General features: G+C 41.8%; 3 protein-coding genes across 4 annotated transcripts in view; 2 read left to right on the top strand and 1 right to left on the bottom strand.

Moving 5' to 3' along the window:
* Positions 1-18,178, top strand: part of LOC121274869 (histone H2AX) — a 57,324-nt gene that overhangs the window by 17,252 nt on the left and 21,894 nt on the right. The window contains exons 1-2 of one of the 2 annotated variants that reach the window (XM_041182255.1): positions 5,227-5,251; positions 5,990-6,074. The exons of the other annotated variant lie outside the window; for it this stretch is intronic. The gene's annotated coding sequence lies outside the window, so the exon portion shown is untranslated. Of the gene's footprint in view, positions 1-5,226; positions 5,252-5,989; positions 6,075-18,178 lie in introns of those variants that run through there. 2 annotated transcript variants of the gene reach the window in all.
* Positions 16,028-16,429, top strand: LOC121274892 (histone H2AX-like). The gene has a single exon (XM_041182283.1). The coding sequence runs from the start codon at positions 16,037-16,039 to the stop codon at positions 16,427-16,429; it is 393 nt and encodes a 130-aa protein (XP_041038217.1). The 5' UTR covers positions 16,028-16,036.
* On the bottom strand, positions 17,315-17,725 carry LOC121274912 (histone H3). Its single transcript, XM_041182293.1, has one exon. The coding sequence runs from the start codon at positions 17,723-17,725 to the stop codon at positions 17,315-17,317; it is 411 nt and encodes a 136-aa protein (XP_041038227.1).

Raw genomic sequence — 18,178 nt, 5'->3', positions numbered from 1 at the left:
GAGTACTTTGCTAGAGCATTGAATGAATACTTCACATCTGTCATCACACAAGAGAATGAGAATGAAGTTATCGAACTCGGAGAGAGAGACTGAGAGGTTCTTAAGTAAATTGATATAGGGAGTAACAAGGTATTGGAGGCGTTGGCAGGCTTGAAATTGGACAAATTTCCAGGTCCAGATGATTTGTGACCTAGACTGCTGCCGAACACAAGGGAGGAGATCGCATGGTCTCTGACCCCAACTTTTAATTCCTTTCCAGCCACGGGGCAGGTACCAGAGAACTGGAGAACAACTATTGTAGTTTACCTATTTAAGAAGGGCTGTAGAGATAAGCCAAGGAGATAAAGGCCAGTGAGTCTCAAGTCAGTTGTAGGGAAGCTATTGGAGAAATTTCTGAAGGAGAATATCTATTTCTACTTGATGAGGAATAGTCAGCATGGCTTCGTCAGACGGAGGTCATACCTTACAAATTTGATTGCATTTTTTGAGGAAATGTCCAGGTGTGTACATAAGGGTTGTGTAGTTGATGTAGTTTATATGGATTTCAGCAAAGCCTTTGAAAAGGTCCCACATGAGAGACTTTTAAAGAAGGCAAATGCACAATGGGATACATGGTAATTTGATAAGGTGGATTCAAAATTGGTTTATGTGTAAGAGGCCGAGTGTGATGACAGAAGGCTGCTTTAGTGACAGGAAGACATTGCCCAGTGGGGTACCACAGGGTTCTCTTCACTGTCCCCTATTTGTCATTTATATAAATGACATAAATGACTCTCTGGGTGGTAGGATTAGTAGGTTTGCATATGACACAACAATTGGCTGCGTGGTTAACTTTGATGTTGAGTGTCTTGGTCTACAGGAAGATATAGATGGGATGGTCAAATAGGCAGATAAGTGGCAGATGGAATTTAACCCTGAAAGGTGTGAGGTGAAACACTTTCGAAGATCTTATATGACAATGAAGCATTCAATGAACCGCATGGCATTAGGAAGTGCTGAGGAAGAAAGGGAACTTGGCGTGTGTGTCCATAGATCTCTGAAGACGGAGGTGCACATTAGTGGGGCGGTGAACAAGGCATATGGGACAATTGCCTTTATCAATCGAGGCATAGATTACAAAAATTAGGGAGGTCATGTTGGTGTTGCATGGAACCTTAGTGAGGCCACAGCTGGACTACTGCGTGCAGTTTTGTTCGCTGCAGTGTATGAAGGATGTGATTGCACTGTACAGGGTGCAGTGGAGATTCACCAGGCTGTTGCCTTGGATGAAACATTTAATTTATGTAGAGAGTATGAATATATTTGAGTTGCTTCCGATGGAGCAGAGAAGTCTGAGGGGCAACCTGATCGAGGTGTACAAGATTATGAGGGGAATGGAAAGGGTGCATGTTCCCTTTAGTTGAAGGGTGAGTCACAAGGGGGCATAAGTTCAAGGTGAGAGGCAGGAGGTTTTGGGAGATGTGAGGAAAAACCTTTTTTACCCAGAGACTGGTGACAGTCTGGAATTCACTGCCTGGGAGGGTGGTGGACTCAGGTTGCCTCACATTCTTTGAAAAGTACCTGGATGAGCATTTGGCACGTCATAACATTCAATGGTCCAAGTGCTGGTAAATGGGATTAGGTCACGTGTTTCTCACTTGTTGGTGCAGACTCGGTGTGCCGAAGAACATCTTTGCACTATGATTCTGTGATTCTGTGTGTGTATGTGAGAGAGCGAGAGAGAGAGCAGTCTCTCTGTTCCTACCATGTGTCAACATAACATCGATTGGTCCTCATATCAATCATCGGATTGAGCCAGACACTTTATCAGCGTTTCATTAGAACATGCACACGTCACAATTAATAATTGTGTAGCAAATATCCGCGGAACCAGAGAGGGATATATTTCCCTTGAAATAGTTCAGAGAATGTTCATGAGTAGATTCCTGGACTGATATTATTGACTGATGAGGGAATCTTGAGCAATTGAATTAGAATCATTGGAACTTAGAAGATTGAGAAGTTTTCTTTTTGGAACACCAAATATTCTGAACCTGATCGGTAAAACTTCTTGTGGGGAATTATACAGAGGAACAGTGTGGGGGGTGGGGTGGTTTAAAAAGGAAATGGTGAGATTACATTCTCAAGATATTCCCTCTAGGTGATAGGAAGTAGTAACAAGCTCAGAGAAACATGGATGACCAGAGATATTCAGATAATGATGAGAAGGAAAAGCGATGCTTTTAGTAGGTACAAGGGAAGCAAATCAGCAGAGGCAATAGTAGAATACAGACAGTGCAGGATAGATCTTAAAGCAATTTGGAGAGCAAGGAGGCGATATAAGAAAGCTCTGGCTGTACAAGTAGGTAAAATCTCACTTTATTGGATAAGTATATCTATGGGAAGAGGTTAACCAGGGAGAGAATGTGGCCCATAAGGGACCAAGGGAGCAATCTGTGGGTGGAGCCAAAGGACATCACTAGAGCGTGGAATGAATACTTCATGTCAATCTTCACACAAGGGAATGAGGATGAAGTTACCGAACTCAGGGAGAGAGACTGCAAGGTTCTTAATCAAATAGATATAAGGTATTGGAGGTGTTGGCAGGCTTAAAAGTGGACAAATATTCAAGTCTTCATGATTTTTGTCCCAGACTACTGAGGGAGGCAAGGGACGAGATCGCTGGGGCTCTGGTGAAATTTTTAGTTCCTCCCTGGCCACGTGTGAGGTTTTAGAGGAATGGAGAAGAGCCAATGAGTCTCACCTCAGTTGTAGCGAAACTATTGGAGAAAGTTCTGAAGGACCATATCTATCTGCACTTGTAGAGGCAAGGTTTGATTAGGGATAGTCGGCATGTCTTTATCAGAGGGAGGTCATGCCTAACAAAGTTGACTGATTTTTTTGAGCAGAGGTGCAGATGAGTGCAGTGCATTTGTTGTAGTTTATATGGATTTCAGCAAAGCCTTTGACAATGCCCCATATTGGAGACTTGTAAAGAAGGCAAATACTCATGGGATACAGAGTAATTTGCTAAGGTGGATTCAAAATTTGCTTAGTTGTATGAGGCGGAGGGTGATGACAGAAGGATTATTTAGTGACTGGAAACCAGTGTCCAGTGGAGTACGAGAGGGTGCTTTGCTCGTCCCGCTATTATTTTTCAATTATATGAATGACATAGATGACCATGTGGGGGGTGAGATAGTAAGTATGCAAATGGCACAATGATGGGCCCGGGTGTTTAACAGTGAGGTTGAGTTTCTTGAGCTACAGGAAGATATAGACGGGATGGTAAAATGGGCAGATAAGTGGCCGATGGTATTTAACCCTGAAAAGTGTGAGGTGATATACTTTGGAAGGAGTAATTTGACAATGAAATAATCAATGAACGGCATGACACTTGGAAGTTCTAAGGAACAAAGGGACCTTGCTGTGTGTGTCTATAGATCTCTGAAGGCGGAGGGGTATATTAGTGGATTGGGGGAAAAGGCGTATGGGACACTTGCCTTTAACAATTGAGACATAGATTTAAAAAAAGAGATCAGGTTGGAGTTGTATAGAACCTTATTGAGGCCACAGCTGCAGTAATGTGTGCAGTTCTGGTTGCCACAGTATATGAAGGAAGTGATTGTGCTGGAGGGGTTGCAGAGGAGATTCACCAAGATGTTGCCTTGGATGAAAGTTATTAAGTTATTAAGAGAGGTCGGATGGACTTGGGTTGTTTCCGTTGGAGCAGAGAAGACTGAGGGGAGACCTGACAGACGGGTACAAGATTATGATGGGCTTGGGCAGGGTGCATAGTAAGCAGCTGTTCCCCTTAGTTGAAGGGTCAGTCACAAGGGGGCATAAATTCAAGGTGAGGAGCAGGATGTTTAGGGGGATGTGAGGAAAAACTTTTTTACCCGGACGGTGTTGATGTCTGGAATGCGCTGCCTGGGAGGGTGGTGGAGGCGGGTTGACTCACATCCCTTAAAAAGTACCTGGATGACCCCTTGGCACGTCAAAACATTCAAGGGGTCAGGGGCTGGTAAATGGGATTAGGTAGGTAGGTCAGGTGTTCCTCACGTGTCCGTTCAAATTCGATGGGCCGAATGGCCTATTTTGCACTTTCATTCGGCGAGAGAGAGAGAGAGAGAAAGAGAGAGCAGTCTCTCAGTTCCTACCATGTGACAAGATAGGATCGATTGGTTCTAATATCTATCATCGGATAGAGGCAGACATATTATCAGCGTTACAATAGAATATGCGCACATCACAATTAATAATTGTGTTGCAAATATCTGCTGGAACCAATGAATAGATCAGTAAATGTTCAGGAGTAGATTCCTGGAATGATATTGTTGACTGATGAGCGAATCTTGAGCAAGATGAATTATAATCATTGGAACTTAGAAGATTGACAGGTTTTCCTTTTGAAACACCGAAGTTTCTGAACCTGATCGGTAAAACTAATTGAAAGCTGACAGACCCCCAGCGTTTAGAGATGACGCGATTCAGCTCCCACTAATACTGGGCCAGAAGCAGACACATTTCTGTCACACAAACAGGAAAGTGCAAGAGGGTGAGGTGAATACTATCCGAAATGTAATGTTCCAAAACCTCTGGAGCTCTCTGGAAAATTTCGTCTCAAATTGTTTGATATGACGCGCAGTGATTGACAGTTTCAATCTGGTTATATCAAAATGGGTTATATTGCCATCAGATATGAACTTCTGCGCTGCTACAGCGATCACGTAGTTTCACTGGGATAAGGGGAAAAAATGCGGTGCTGGAAGTCTGAAACAAAAACAAAAAACACTGGAGAACTCAGCAGGTCTGGCAGCATCTGTGGGGCTGAAAGACAGTCTTTCTCTGCACAGATGCTGACAGACCTACTGAGTTTTTCCAGGTAATTTTGTTTCTGACATAGATTCACTGGTCGGATTGATTTCCTAAACCGCTGAATGAACAGCAAAGATGCTGCAGGGAACGATATCATTTTGAACTTCATACAAGTATCGACCACCAGCCTAAAACTCTGCACATTGCCCTCAGCCCCAATTGTGATGCTCAAGGTGGAGAACATTGCCCGAGGGGAGGAGCAAATGTCGTTTGTACTGTGACGTCAAAACCCGAGAGGCGCATGCGCATTGCTGTGGCGGCCTTCAGTTTCTCAGACATGACTAGAAGAGCGCATGCGCCTTCCTTCTCCCGGACTCTGCCATTGAAAGCTTTTCACTCAGTGAGAGAGAAACCTTTGTTTCAAAGAGATAGAAATACAAATATTAGTGCCCAGGTAAGCGAGTAAACAGCGTTCTGATTCCAGCTGTGCTCCGGTTTGTCCGTGGAGACACAGAAATCAACTTTGACACGGGGTCAGTTCAGGGAGAACCGGGGCTGTTTTTAAGTGGCGGAGCGAAGCGGGAACAGTTCCGGAACTTGGAGTGAGCGGGTGGACGGGGAGAGGCCTTTCTGGGGCTGTGTGTGACCCTGCTGAGGGAGACACAACCTGAGGAAGCTGCAAACGAAAACTTTGGGATTTTTCTCCCCTCAAACCTGTAAAGCATATTCCAAGTTTAGCTGCTGATTCATGCAACTTGTTCGCATTTGGAAGGTGAACAGTGGAAACAGGCGGACAGCGAGGATGGGGAACAATCATGTAAAGATCATCTATCGCAGGCACCAGCTTTTCAAGTGATAAGTGTTATAGAAACATTGTAGCAGCCGCTGTTGGTTTCAATTGACGGCCCTTACAATGGGAGCTGGAGATTGAAAGCTGACCTGCATCAATGTCTCTGTCCCCTCGGGTAGTGACATCCTTGGAGCAGGACAGGTCAGGATTGTTTCTGAATGTCACTCAATTGTTGGAAAAGTACCGCAGCAGGGTGCTGAATTGGGATCAGACATTGTATTATTTTATTGTTCTTTATGATTTGCAGAGCATTATAAAAATTGATTATCAGTTAACAGTTTTAATTGATCTTTCAAAATCTCTGCTGATCTTGAGTTACAAGAGATATATTTCTTCCTCTAGGCAAATACATGAAGGAATCAGTTTCAAGCTGATGATTCTCCCAGCCAAATTAAAAGTGCAGGCGCCTCCTTCTGACTGACAGCAGGTATGATATTACTCACAGATTGCAGAGATACAGACAGAACATCATTTCCACCATCACCATGAACAGAAATAGTCAGAGTCAAATTGATGTCATACCAGATACATGTGTTAATTCAATAGTCAAACACTCAGAGGGGAGTGGGGGTTGGGGAGATGGTTGGAATAATCACAATACACTCCTACTCAGTACCTCTGAATGGCAGGTCCACCAATTTCAGTCCAAACTCACAGGCATAATCAGATTGAAGTTTATTCCATGCATGTCACAAGAGTGGAACATTGGCTGCAATTTACATTTCATGTAATAAAGATGATTGAAATTTACAGATTTAATCCCTGAATGTACCCAGCATTCATAAAGCAACACAATACATTTAATATCAAAGATTTCATACAATATTTTACCTTTATTTTATTCATTCCTGAGCCTTTCTGGGCCTGCATTTAGTTGCACTTGAGAAGGTGGTGGTGAGCTGCTTTCTTGAAACTTTGCAGTCCCTGTTGTGTAGCTACACCCACAGTTCTGTGGGGCAGTGATTTCCAGGAATTTGACACAACAATGGCAGCATATTTCCAAGTCAGAATGGTGAGTGCCCTGAAGGGGAACTTCCAGGTGATGGTATTTTCATCTATCTGCTGCTCTTGTCCTTCAGGGTCGACAGGGCTAAGACTAACATTGTCAATTGCCTCTTTGTAGCTGTTTGTTACAACTGAGTGGCTAGCTAGGCCATTTCAGAGGGCATTTAAGTGTGGGTCTAGAGTCACATGTACAAGGATGGCAAATTTCCTTCTCTAAAGCATATTAATGAGCCAGAAGTGTTTTTAACACAATTGACAATGGTTTCATGGTGATCATTAATTCAATTCATATTTTTATTGATTTCAAATTCCACGACCTCCCGTGGCAGTGTTCGAACACAGAACATTACACTGGGTCTCCAGATTACTAGCTCAATGTAAATACAACTTCGCCATCACATCCCCAGTTAATGATAAAGTACATATTCATTAATAGAGATGCGCATAAACATCACATGCCAGAGCAATATTCTCAGATTAGTTATATTGACAGATCTCTACAAACAAGAAAGTTGAAACCTTAACTCACAAAGCAGATATTGACATTGTGAAACTACAGAAACATACCGGAGATAGAGAGGTGAAGAAGGAAATCAATTTTTCCATCACTGACTTTTCAAAATAGCAAGAATGTTCAAAGCTACAGTAAAATCAAATGGGAAAATGCATCAAAATCTGTAAGTTGCTGATTAAAACATAACAGCCTGCACCAAAGACCAAGTGTTACAGCCAGGGCTAGTGTGCGGGGCTGTTAAGGTGGGGGGAGGTCCATGCTCACACACTAAATTGAAAGCTGCAATGTGAACGTCACACTCAAGTAACACAGGCTGACATGTTCACAGCAAAATCTACAAAGAGCTATAAGATGCAAGCAGACCACCGGAAAAGACATTACTCACATTCAAGAAAATAGGCTTAGATTAATCCACACCTTCTCATACCAGGGATTGGCAGCAAATGAATAAGTTCTCACTCATTTAAAATAACCTGAGTTTCAGCAAATTTTTTCCATTGTCACATTTCTGATCCTGACATAAACAATAGGAAAATGAATCACACTGATATATCACAGCATTGTACATACAGAATAAAATCTGCACATCCACATACCTTTAACTGAGAGGCAATGAGTAAAGTATGCATTACATGTCAGAAGCAATGAATGTCAGATGCATCCTCACAATTCAGGCATAGAATGATAGCCACAAGTGCATTACAGAGAGGAAAAGATCAAGAATAAAAACCCAGAATCAATTACAACATTTATAAAAATAAAACACACAATGTCACAGCTGCAAATAACTAGGTGCATTTTGAAATCCCCATGCACAAGCAGGAAACAAATAAACCCATAGTAAGATGTTAAAAAGTGGAAGATACAGTGTGAGCCCACATTCACAAAGCAAAATATAAATAGTGCAGAAGTAAGTAATTTCTCCAATAATATAGACTGGCAGGTAAATATAGGCACCCACACACACACACAAACACATACTCTCGCTCCTGCAATCTCATAATGATATAACATTGAGCCACCACCTCCCCTTGTGCACCAGGGCCAAGGTATTGATTCCTCATCTAAAATAATCATGCAGCCCTCTGCTTCGAATAGACATAGGCAAATTTATTGCTCAAAGCGTCAGAACAGAACAGCAGCTCTGTTGTCACAGAGAGCAGGAATCAGATTCACATTGAACTCAAGTTTCAAATACATCATGGGGAGACAGAATATTTTTCCCCAATTCACACTCACTGAACACCGCAGAATGGTAGGTCCAGCAATCTCAGTCCAAAACCACAAACATTATCAGATTATAAGGCAGCTCATCAATTTTAGAAGAGTGCAGTCTTAGCTACAGATTGAAATGAACAAAATTAATCCTAAAAATCTAACCTGGGTGTTCACAGTGGAAAACATGTAATTCCCCTCCAAAGATTCCATAATATCTCAGAAATAAAGAGAAAGTGCAATTTTAATGAATACAGCATGAATATACAACACGTGCCAGGTCAATATTCTCACTGTGATTCATAAAGTAAGATCATTACAAACTGATTCAAACAGATATGACATACTTAACATGAGTTCCAGCGTCTCATTCACAAAGACTTTGGCGGAGTAGCAGCCTGAAGGATACACCTTAGTTCACACAAGACCAATGAATGAAACCTGTTTTTGATAAATGCAAAGTTTCATATTTAAATGTGCATTAGAGCCGGGAAACAGTAACAGATTAATGCATTGAAGAAATAGTTTTCACAAACATACATGGGATACATGTTAGGTAAAGACAAAATCTACACTTGTACAATAATGGATTCATATACACAGAGCATAAGTATGAGATACACAATCAGTACAATAACTGAGATATAGGGAATTAATTTCAATACAGCTGACGGTCACAGGGTAGACACTTAAATTTCATGTAAATTAATTCCAAAACTACATTCTGTACCAGAGAAAGACAAATGGGAAATTAGCCCTGCACACTCCCACACAAACACTCACAAACCCGCAGAATCATACTCTAATACAGACAGACACACATGCAACGCAAAGACACACACACAGGGACACATACATGAACACAAATGCGCACACCATCTCTTGCACTCATACACAAACACACGCACACAGAAACTTAAGCACAGGCACACCCAGGACCTCACACTCACTCTCACAAACACACACATGCACACAGTAAAAAAACTTACACTTTAATTCCCACACACAGTCACGCAGATATTCACAAACATTCACACCTACAGACACAAACCCTCACACATACACAAGCACATAAAAACACTGCAACACAGAAATGGAATTGCTAAAATTTCATGAATGTCAATCAAACACACATGCACACACACACATACACACACACACACACACACACACACACACACAGCATATGTGAGTACATACATGGAACTTGGACAGTATTTAAACAATTAAATGCTGTGCTGGTAGTTAAGGAGCAGATATTACTCATACACATACACAGCTGCAAATTTGCAGGAACATAAACATTGCAAGTAAACTTTTGCCACTTAGTTAAATCTAACAAGGTAGTGAGACACAACTGATTAGCTGCAGGTTAAGATTCTGGACCAGTTACCTAATTTACAAAAATATATAAAAGTAAAATCACTAAAAAGACACAAAAATAAAAGTCATATTCACTGAAAGATGGCTGACATTTAAATAATAAATGCACCAGACACTGACAGATATAAAATATGTTTCACCAAGGCACACATGCAAGAGACAGAAAGATATCGAGTGAAATCATGCTCAAATACTAGAAGCTGACTGGCGGAAAATTAAAATACACAGTCTATACAGGAAAATTGGAGATATTCATGTAAATACATTTGAGAAAACAAGAAGATATTAAACCTTAACTCACCAAATACATATTGACAAGAGTAGGGAATAAACTAACACCACTCACATAGCAGAGACTGCCAAAAAACACAATAATATTTATTCTCATAAAAGAGACCGAGAGTTATAATGTAAAATCAACAACACATCAACAAGACAGAGATTTACAGAATTAAACCAATTCCTTTGCACTCCAGACACATATCTACAACTGGCAATTGCAAGAATGACCCACACTCACAATGCAGTTATTGAGAGATAAAGAATAGAACTCACATTCACTTGCCACAAAACTGATGGAGAGAGTGAGAAAAAAAAGGTTCAGTTACAAGTCAGGAAGTGCTAGAACGTAAAACAACTAGACATTCACATCGAAAGGCCAACACCAGCAATCACTTACCAGAACCTGACCAGTACTGAGTCGCAGTCACATTCAGAATCCCAGAAACAGATTGACTATATGAACAACTACTTGAACTTCACATCTAATTCCAGATGTTGAGACATTCAAATGAAATCCCACATTTGTCGCAAATGCAATAACATATTAGATATAGAGTTCATCCAACTCATGCAAAAATCACAAATAGTGAGTGATACACAGAGGGGAAAATATATTCATTCACCAATAATACAAGATACTGGAGGTAACAAAATGAATGCAGCTCGATCACATGTTCACCACCCTCCGAGTGAAGAAATTTCTGCTCATCACAGTCCTAAATGGCCTACCCCCTATCCTGAGATTATGAACACTTGTTCTATACTTCCCAGTCAGAAGAAACATCATCCCTGCATCAGGTCTGTTCAGCCCTGTCAGTATTTTAACTATGTCCCCCTTTCATTCTACAAAACTTCAGTGAATACATATCAAAACTGTCCAATTTCTCCTCATGCAACAACCCTTCCAGCCCATGAATCTGCCTGGTGATCATTTGCCACACGGAGGTAACCCTGTATATCAGAATTGCCCAATTTATCACTATTTAAGTAAACTCTGCCATTCTATTTTATGTGCTAAAGTGGATAAATTCATATTTATCCACACTTTACAGAGTCTGCCCTGTTTTTGTCCACTCTCATCTTCTCTCAATCTCCATGAACACTCTTAATTTCCTCCTCTCTCTCACCATCCCTCCTAGCTTTATGTCATCAGCAATCTTAGAAATATTACCTTTGGTTCTTTCATCAAAATAATTGTTGTTTATTCTGAATATTGTGGCCCAGGCACTGATCTCTTCGCTACATCACTTGTCACTTCCTGCCATTCTCAAAAAGACTGATTTATTCCTGCTCTCTGTTTCCTATTTGCTACTCTTTTCTCAATCCATGCCCATATATTACCCCATCCAATGCACTTCAATGTAGTACACTAACCTCTTTATCAACAGCTTTCTGAAAATCCAAATGCACCACATCATTTGTTTTTCCCTTGTCGATTTTGCTTGTTACCTCTCCAGAAAAGCTCCAATAGGTTTGGCCAACATGATTTCCTTTCATAAATGCGTGCTGCCTTTATCCAATTTTGTTGATATTGTCTAAGTGTCCTGTTATGACATAATAGACAATCGGTCTGTCATTCCTTGTTTTTCCCTATTTTTTGTTGTTGGAATAATAGCCATTACAGATTAAAGTTCACATTTATATATCATGAAGAGACAGGTATTCCATACACCCATAGCAGGATCTAACAGTTAATGTGTAGAATAAAATGACAATAGAAACATACTCGGATGTTAGCAGCAACATATGTCGACTGATACATAACATAATGTCCAGGGATTGACATGCACCAGGTAAAATCGACGCTGACTTAAAACTGAATGATGCAGAGATAAAAACAAAAACAGAAACATATTTCGGTGATTTCAATTTAGGAAGAAAAACTCAATATTATTGACCATGGAGTGTCAGTGAATGAAAGCTACATTTCAATACCAAATAATGATGGGTAGGCTTAATCCCAGAATCACATAGCCGGCGGAGAATTGTCATTGTTATTTTTTGTCTGGAATACATAAAAACAAACAAATTAGGAGCAGGAGTAGGCAATTAAACACCTGATCCTGCCGCCCATTCATTACGATCATGGCTCATATCATTTTGGCCACAACTCCAATTTCCAGCCCTCTCCACCTAACCTTTCAATGTTTTCCTAATTAAAATATGTCTATCTCCTCCTTTAATTTATTCAGCGACCCAGCATCCACTGCACTCTGAGGTAATTAGTTCCACACATTCATGACCCTTTGAGAAGAGTAATTCCTCCTAATCTCTGATTTAAATCTACCACCCCTTAAACTAAAACTATGGCCTTTCCTTCTAGAATGCTCCACTTGGGGAAACATTCGCTCTATGTCTACTTTGTCTATCCCCTTTAGCATCTTAAATACCGCAATTAGATCTCCTCTCATCCTTCCAAATTCGGCAACTTTCGGCCTAAACTGCTAATTCCTCATTAGATTGGCCTTGCATCTCTGGAATCAATCTAGTGAACCTCCTCCAAACCGCCTCCAGTGCAACTACATCCTTCCTCAAGCGAGGGCACCAAAACTGTGAATACAACGTAAGCTTACTGCTTCAGAATAGACCCTGCCTTGTTGCATAAATGTAATCAAGCAGAGCCTATCTTTCATCCCTCAAATATGCTATCCCTCCGCAGCATTATAAAAGTTGATTTGATCAATTCAGTCCGTATAAGCCCTGGCGGTATAGCAAGCCTCAGTTTCAATACTGGCAGATTTACGCCAAAAAATATGCACTCCGCTCTTGACACTCACGAAAATGTATAAAACAAATTGTTTGATTACGGAAAATTGGCGCCTTTATTGTCTTCTTGTCCAAAGGCAAAAGCAGAAACTGACAGTTTCGGGTAAACTGTAGGTGAGGAAAAGAGTGCGAGAAAACTTCTAACATTCTGTAACAGAACTGCTTTAACGTTAAGCATTAGAACGATTTGTATAGGATTTTTCCTTTGTTTAGCTAAGACGATTTCTGTGCGATATTTCCTTCGATTACTTTTTTTGGCGGTTGTTTTCAATTTGAAATATAAAATCGTTTGTTTAACTGATGACTTGGCGCCCTTAACTTCCAACTTCATATGTTGCTTGCCCGCATTGGTGAGTCAGGCACAAATCTGATTGGTAATATGAAGAATATTATGAGCTATAATATAATTGACCAATCAGCTCTGAGCGCACCACCATTCCTCCTGAGGGTATACTGATTCCCCAGCTAAAATAGTTATGCAGCCCTCTGCTTCGAATGGACATAGGTACATTATTATTCAAAAAGCACAGACAGAACAGCAGTTCCACCGTCACTGAGAGCAGGAATCAGATTCACATTGATCTCAACTTTCAGATAGACATGTACAATGCAACAGTCAAATACAACAGGGGGGAGAAAATATTTCTCCCCAATTCACTCTCACTGAGCACCACAGATTGGTAGGTCCATCAATCCTAGTCCAAAATCACAAACATTATCAGGTTAAAAGGCAGCTCGTTCATTTCAGAAGAGGGTAGTTTTAGCTACAGATAGAGCAACTAACTGAAATGTACAAAATTAAAACTAAGAATGGTCCCTCGGTTCCCACAGTGCAACACGTTCAATTCCCCTCCAAAGAACGTATGCTATATCTGAAACAAGGATAAAGTGTAATTGTAAGTCATAGAGCATGGATAAACGACACGTTCCAGGTCAATATACTCACTATGATTCATAACGGAAGATCGTTACAAACTGAATCAATCAGATATGACATACACAGCATGTAAGTTCAAGCGTGTCATTATCGTTCACAAAGACTTTTGCCTAGTTGCAGTCTGAATGCTATAGCTTAGTTCAAACAAAACAACTGAATAAAACCTGTCTTTGATAAATGCCAAGCTTCATGTCTAAATCTGCAAAGAGTCGGGAAACAGCAATAGATTAACGCATTGAAGAAATAGATTTCACAAACATGGGATACATATTTAGTACAGAAGAAACCTACAAATGTACAATAATGGAGTCATATACTCAGCGCTCAAATTTGAGATACACAATCAGTACAATAACAGATATAGGGAATTAATTCCAACACAGCTGACGGTCACAGGGTTGACACTTAAATTTCATGTAAATTAATTCCAAAACTACATCCTGTAACGGACGAAGACAAATGTGAAATTAGCCCTGCACACTCCCACACAAACACTCCCACACTCGCAGACTCAGGCACTAACAAACACGCAAAGCAAACACACACACACAAACACACAGACATAAATGCACTTGCGCACAATATCTCTTGCATACATACACAAACACACGCACACAAAAAATTAAACACAGGCATAGCAAGGACAAACAAAGCATGAATCCAACCTCAACAGAGTAGCAGAAAATTAAATGCAGAGATAGAGTCACACACACAAACACGCACCCACACAAACACACACACAGACACACCACAAAAAAGTCAAAAATACACATAGGAAACCCACAGTCATATAACCTGCCACAGATTGACTATCACAAAACAACTCTCACTCAAGGTTGTTGAATCAATCAGTATCAATTTGAACCTCACATTTATTTCGAGATATTGACAGATTCAGATGCAATTCACTCTCACTGATTGCACCAGGAAATACAATTAATCCCACTCTTGAGTACATAACAGATACTGAGCGATACACAGAAGTACAATTAAATTCACCTGAAATACAAGATAACTGCTTCGTGCAAAAATATCTCGATCACAGTACACAGATAGCAACAGGACATAATGAAATACACGATTCTCAATCCTAAACAGAAATTGTGAAAAGAAATGAATTCTACACGGCAAGGTAGACAGAAATGACATTTACAGTATTAATCCTGCAGTCAGACGCAGTACCACAAACGGAAAGATGCTGAAGGATAACACCTTTCGTGTGTTGCACCAGAGAGTGATACACACGGGAGGAATCTGACGTTTTTACAGCTTGTCAAAAGCTGGTGGTTGCAGAAGCAAAGTCCGCCTCACATTTACTTCCAGGCCCTGACAGCTATAGAATAAAATGCATAAATAAATTGCAGTGACGGAGAGGTTCAGATCTAAAGTCACTATTCCATTGCAGAAAACAGCAAGTGCCGAATATAACAACTTGTTCCGATCAGTATGGAGGGCGATGAGTTGGCCACTACCATTGCTTCTTTAACGGGGGGCTAGCTTGGCCAGTTCCAAAAGCAGCATTAGGCCCGTTGCTTCTCGACGAGTGTTCAGAAACGATAAGGTGCAAGTTAATGTAGCCTGAATATCCGCCGGCTGTTAGGAATGCTAAAAGGACCGAGTTTAAACACGAATGGATTCCTGATTTTAAATGCGAGTGTGCAACTTGCGATTAAATATGTTGTAGTACAATAAGGGAGGCATAACTTTTAATAGTTGGGAACTGACTATGTTAACTTATACGGCGATTTTCTGCAAGAAATTAGTTTTGCGTTTTACAAATGTGCCGGCGAGTTTTTCAATCTTGAATAAAACAAAGGATTGTTATTTGCTAAATTGGGGATTGAATTTCCATTTGATGTCAGTTACATGAACCTCCCCGCTCCCAATCAGAAACTAACAGATACAGGTAAACTGCAGACCAGACAAATTAGAGAGAGATTGAGTGAATATTACATTCTTAGACTGAAAAAGTGAATCAGCGATTAGGATTTCAGTGCGATTTATCTTTTGATTTATTTTTGGCGGTAGTTTCAAATATGAAAGATACAATCGGTTAGGAACTGACGATTTGGCGTGCTTTCTTTCCGAATTCAATTTCGTAGCGACTCCAGATTGGTGAGTCAAGCAGAGATCTGATTGGCAGTGTGAAGAATATGAGGATAATAATATGAAAATTACACTTAACCAATCAGCTGTGAGCGCACCACCATTCCTCCTGAGGGTATAAGAGAACTGAAAGAAGGCGGATATCAGCATTCTCTGTGAAAGTCCTTGTGAGATTGTTAAAATGTCTGGAAGAGGAAAGACTGGTGGGAAAGCTCGGTCCAAGGCCAGGTCTCGCTCCTCCCGGGCCGGACTGCAGTTCCCGGTGGGCCGCGTTCACAGGCTGCTGAGGAAGGGTAACTACGCTGAGCGTGTGGGTGCCGGAGCCCCGGTCTATCTGGCCGCCGTGCTGGAGTACCTGACGGCTGAAATCCTCGAGCTGGCCGGCAACGCGGCCCGGGACAACAAGAAGACCCGCATCATCCCCAGACACCTGCAGCTGGCCGTCCGTAACGACGAGGAGCTCAACAAGCTGCTGGGAGGGGTGACCATCGCTCAGGGCGGAGTGCTGCCTAATATCCAGGCCGTGCTACTGCCCAAGAAGTCCGGCGCCTCTGCAGCCACCAAGACCAAGTGAATCGACCATTCTTTAAACTGAGAACTCAAAGGCTCTTTTCAGAGCCACTTACTTAATCATTGAAAGGGGCGACCTGTTGTCTATCCGGATGTGCGGTAACATATCTATCGATTAGGAATGACATTATAGTTCTTATGCGATCAGTGAAAGCGCTGCTTAGAACGAGACTGGTGCTGTTGCCTTATCCAGACATCAGGACTCTGCTGCATCTATATTTGACCAATTGCCAATGTTCAGAAAGACGTTCTTTAATAATTAACTCGTCCCATTTCTAATTAAAAGATGTGAAATTACATACACATATAAACAGAATCCACTCAAAACCCCAAATGCAGTAGAAAGAGTGAACCGGGTAAACAAAATGAATGAAAATAAATTGTCGGTCTGAGGGTTTTAGGAGCTGGAGCTTTTAATAAGACGTCGCTGCTCTTTCTCTGACCGACTAGGAGGCGTTTAAAAGAGCCTTTGTTGCATGTGGAACTGAATCCGGGTTTTAGTGCATGTGTGAACATTCCGATCGCTTCGCAATGAAAACATTCCTGATGATATCTGTGAACGGGTGGGTTAGAGTGAGACGCATCCTGCTAGCACTGTTACATCTTACGGACATCAGTAGTAGGTGCTGCATCTATTTATGCCCAAACTCTTCTATTAAGGAAAACGTTCACATATCATTAAAATAATCGCCTTTGAAATGACCTCAGACCGTCTGAAACATCCGGTAAAGGGAACAAAGGTCAGTTACCGGGTGACAAAGTGAGGAAAATAAATTGTAGGCCTAAGAGGCTAAAGTGCTGGTGTGGTTAAGAGATGGCAGCTCTTTCTCTGACCGACTTGGTGGCTCTTAAAAGAGCCTTTGTCGCACTTGGTGCTGAGGTGGTGTTTTTAGGCGCGCTCCCCGCGGATACGGCGCGCCAGCTGGATGTCTTTGGGCATGATGGTGACCCGCTTGGCGTGGATGGCGCACAGGTTGGTGTCCTCAAAGAGCCCCACCAGGTAAGCCTCGCTGGCCTCCTGCAGGGCCATGACGGCCGAGCTCTGGAAGCGCAGGTCGGTCTTGAAGTCCTGAGCGATCTCCCGCACCAGGCGCTGGAAGGGCAGTTTGCGGATCAACAGCTCGGTGGATTTCTGGTAGCGGCGGATCTCCCGCAGAGCCACAGTGCCGGGCCTGTAGCGATGGGGCTTCTTCACGCCGCCCGTGGCTGGAGCGCTCTTGCGGGCAGCTTTGGTCGCCAGCTGCTTGCGGGGAGCTTTCCCTCCGGTCGACTTGCGCGCTGTCTGCTTGGTCCTGGCCATGATAACAAACGCTGCGGAACACAGACTCTGAGAATGATGAATCCGCTCTGTGTCTGTCTACTTAAGACATTGTCCGTCACCTCCCTCCTGTCCTGATTGGATGCAGCGCAATCCCGCCGAGAAATTTGAAAAGAGCAGCGGGCTGCATGGATTTCTGGGCCCTGATTGGTGGAGCAGCAACTGACAGTTCGTCAATTTCAAAATGCCCGCCAATTTCAGAGGGACGAGAAACTGACATTAAAATAAACCAAGTTTGAAGGCAGGAAAAGTCAATCTGAATTATAAAATATAATAAAATCTCAGTGGTTGTGTCTCCCATTTTTTGGTCCAGGTTCCGACTTCCTGCATCGGAACTCGGATTAAATTCTAATTCATTCCCTGGTCGGTTTGCAACAGGCTGGAATAAAGCTCCTATTGACGTGTGAAAATATGGGATTCACACATAAACCTTTT

Source organism: Carcharodon carcharias (genome assembly GCF_017639515.1).
Source record: "Carcharodon carcharias isolate sCarCar2 chromosome 39 unlocalized genomic scaffold, sCarCar2.pri SUPER_39_unloc_1, whole genome shotgun sequence".
Lineage (NCBI taxonomy): Eukaryota > Metazoa > Chordata > Chondrichthyes > Lamniformes > Lamnidae > Carcharodon > Carcharodon carcharias.
The sequence above is the reverse complement of the archived record's forward strand: the minus strand, read 5'-3'. Positions and strand labels throughout refer to the sequence as shown.

What these genes read in the sequence shown, in the direction of transcription:
- LOC121274892 (XM_041182283.1), top strand. Translation starts at nt 16,037, where the DNA reads ATGTCTGGAAGAGGAAAGACTGGTGGGAAAGCTCGGTCCAAGGCCAGG.
- LOC121274912 (XM_041182293.1), bottom strand. Translation starts at nt 17,725, where the DNA reads ATGGCCAGGACCAAGCAGACAGCGCGCAAGTCGACCGGAGGGAAAGCT.